We start from the raw sequence: 2,982 nt of genomic DNA, 5'->3' as shown, positions 1-2,982 counted from the left end.
AAGTAGTAGTAATGTTGTAGTAGTAACATTAGTAGTAATAGTAACGACAATCACAACAATAGCAGTATTATCAGTTGTAGTTGTAGCAATTATAGTAGTCGTTGTCATTATCATCATCGTCTTATTTAGTAAATCCAATCAATAACAAAGCTATACAGGGTTTGAAGAGGATAAAATATAGACATCTTTATTATTACCCCGTATAAATAGAGAGGTATTTTAATAGTAGTAAAAAAACAATATTTTTATAAACTTAATATCAGGTTGGTCGTCGGTCTTCATGCTTGTGGACGAGTTTGCTTAGGCTAGGGAGTGGATGAAGATAAAGGGTAGGACCCATAGGTCTTTTTTATTATTTATTTTATTAATTTTTCATTAATAAATTGGATGGGTCCAAGGAGATTTTTATATTCATTTTTCTTTTTAAACAAGAAAGTGGTATAATATTTGATCCACACCCACTTAACATAATTACTAATGTACATCAATACTATAGACAAAGATTGTCTTAACCTTTAATTTCACTAATTATAATAATAATAATAATAACAATAACAATAATTGTAATGATAATAATAATAATAATAATAACCGTAATATTAGTATTAAATAATAATAATAAAATAACTAAAAACAAAAATAAAACATTGTTGTATGTTTTAAGAGGAGGAGGTATATACAACGTTTAATATTGTGTACCAAATCACGTCAATTATAGATCAAATAAGTCCAAAATAACATCATTACAATATTTCTTTTCTTTTTCTTTTTCTTTTCTACAAAATCATTACAAGGATAGTGGAATGGTAAAACGAAAGCTGATATAAAGTTTAAAACAAACCTAAATAAATAAAAAAACACAAGAATAATTATTCACGATAGGTTGCTAAAATTACAATCCAACCAAATCGAACTCTTTTTATCAAAATTCCCATCTTGTGCTCATGAATATGAAGACAGTACAAACTTCAAGTTCAACACCGAAAACCAAGGGGCAAAATAGTCACTTCACGTGATTTAGTTCATCATCAATCCATCCAAAATCATTTCTTGGCATCTGCATTCTTCACTGCAAAAAGCCTTGTCACCCCTGTGTAACAATAAATAACTTTTAAAGTTATTAAAATGATCATTAAATATATTCTATTTAATAAAAGTATTTGAAATAAATATTATTAAAATTTAAAATCAAAATAATTACATAAAAATTTCTAAATACAATGCATAAAACTATAAAAGAATGAACGAGTCAAGTCATCATTAACTCGGACTTGAGCAGGTAACAAGACGAGTCAACTCTTCTTGACTCGCTAGCTTGAATCGGCGCCAGTGAGTTGGTGACAATACAACTCAAGCTAACTCGGCTAAATACTTTCAATCGAGCATGAACTAAGCTCGTATTCGTCTAACCTCCAACTCGAGTCAACTCATGGCTCAATAAGTTATAACTCATGTTTTTCTAAATTAATTATGTCCAAGTATTAAGCCTCATATAACAAATTAACAAAACCATCTTATTATACAATTTTAAAAGTAAGACAATAAATAAACAACCAACAATTAAACATAGAATCTAACTTTTACGAGTAAAATCAACTTGAGTTTTTATACAAGCTAGCTACTTTCGGCTTAAACTCGGCTCAACCACTAAACGAGTAATCGGGCTAAAACATATCTAGCTAATTTATACCAATACCTAAACAAGCTACGAGTCACGAGCTATCGTATCATGGACCCATCTATAAACCACTAGGTGTGTAAAGTATAAACCAATAATTTGTAACAACTACAAAATACTATTCCACTTGTATAACCAAAACTCAATCATAATTAATTAAAAATTATTTTCATTTTCTAACATACAATAATATTTAGTAATTTGGACTTACCCATAAATAAGTATATCATTGCCCTCTTCAAGATTCTTGTTGCATGTGTGACAAAAGCTTAAAAAACTCTCACAAACCGGTTTCGGACCAGGCTTCTTCAATTCGGGCAACCCGATTACACAATTATCATAAATATGAGTCGTTTTCGGGTTCGGGCCATGCGACACCACCCGGGTATACTCTTCCGATAGCTCCATTTCTTTTAACGACAAAGGACCCGTAAAACTCCGGGGCGACCCGAACCCGGTACCCGACCCGGCAGAAAAATGAGGACTACGTGTTTTAATCCCGTAATCACCGCAAAACTCAGGAATCTGAATCTTCAAATTCGAAGCAAACAGAATCTTACGGCTGATTGTGTTGAGCTTTAGATCAGTTTCATCGGGTCGTTGTTCGATTAACGCCAACGCGATGCCTTCCGGGTCAAGTTTTTCCGGCGGGTTTTTTACCGGGTTGACCCGGTTTGTGGTGGGTTGAAATGGGTTGTCCAGAATAGAAGTGGGTGATGATTCGGAGTATTTGGGGGAGAATAAGTTGTTAAAGAAAGATGAAACGGGTCGGGTCGGGTTTTGATCGGCCATGAATAATAATAATAATAATAATAATAATAATACTAATAATATTATTATTCGGTTTGTTTGGGAGTCAGAAATAATAATAATAATAATAATAATAATAAAAAAAATAATTAAAAGGTTTCTTGTACTTCCATGGGTCAAGAGAAACAAGAAGTGATTCGGATTAAAACCCAAGTGTTTGTGACAAAATTAAGGTTGGATTTTTTGTGGTTTAGTCTGCCCATTAGATCAAGAGTTTGGGGATAAATATGTTGATTTGTTGAGTTTAAGGAGCAACATGTGTGTTCTTGGAGATGTCGACACGGTTTGATGAGAGAGAGTGAGAGGTGTCTAGTTTTGGTTGAAGAGGTTTTTGGAGTTTGAAGGCATTTTAAAAAGAGAAGAGAGAGGAGAGAGACTAAAGATTTATTTGGGGTACGATAAAGATGATCAATTATGGAATCCTATCTAAGAAAAATGTAAGAAATAATGTATATGGACCACACTAGTAAAGAAAAGTTTATACATTAGAAAAG

The 2,982-nt window shown here is 32.2% G+C and overlaps 1 protein-coding gene across 1 annotated transcript; it reads right to left on the bottom strand.

Moving 5' to 3' along the window:
- Nucleotides 1-724: 724 nt before the first annotated feature.
- Nucleotides 725-2,499, bottom strand: LOC143553835 (FCS-Like Zinc finger 8-like). Its single transcript, XM_077043735.1, has 2 exons — nt 1,890-2,499; nt 725-1,090 (listed from the first exon to the last, which is right to left on the bottom strand). The coding sequence occupies exons 1-2, from the start codon at nt 2,468-2,470 to the stop codon at nt 1,018-1,020; spliced, it is 654 nt and encodes a 217-aa protein (XP_076899850.1). The 5' UTR covers nt 2,471-2,499; the 3' UTR covers nt 725-1,017.
- Nucleotides 2,500-2,982: the final 483 nt, after the last annotated feature.

The sequence above is a fragment of the Bidens hawaiensis genome, unplaced genomic scaffold, assembly GCF_021521415.1.
Source record: "Bidens hawaiensis isolate Kalapana, Puna unplaced genomic scaffold, B.hawaiensis_p1.1 tig00017381_1, whole genome shotgun sequence".
NCBI lineage: Eukaryota > Viridiplantae > Streptophyta > Magnoliopsida > Asterales > Asteraceae > Bidens > Bidens hawaiensis.
The sequence above is the reverse complement of the archived record's forward strand: the minus strand, read 5'-3'. Positions and strand labels throughout refer to the sequence as shown.

What these genes read in the sequence shown, in the direction of transcription:
- LOC143553835 (XM_077043735.1), bottom strand. Translation starts at nt 2,470, where the DNA reads ATGGCCGATCAAAACCCGACCCGACCCGTTTCATCTTTCTTTAACAAC. An exon ending in AATGATATACTTATTTATGG is followed by an intron (nt 1,091 to 1,889) that starts GTAAGTCCAAAT and finishes ATTGTTACACAG; the next exon opens with GGGTGACAAGGCTTTTTGCA.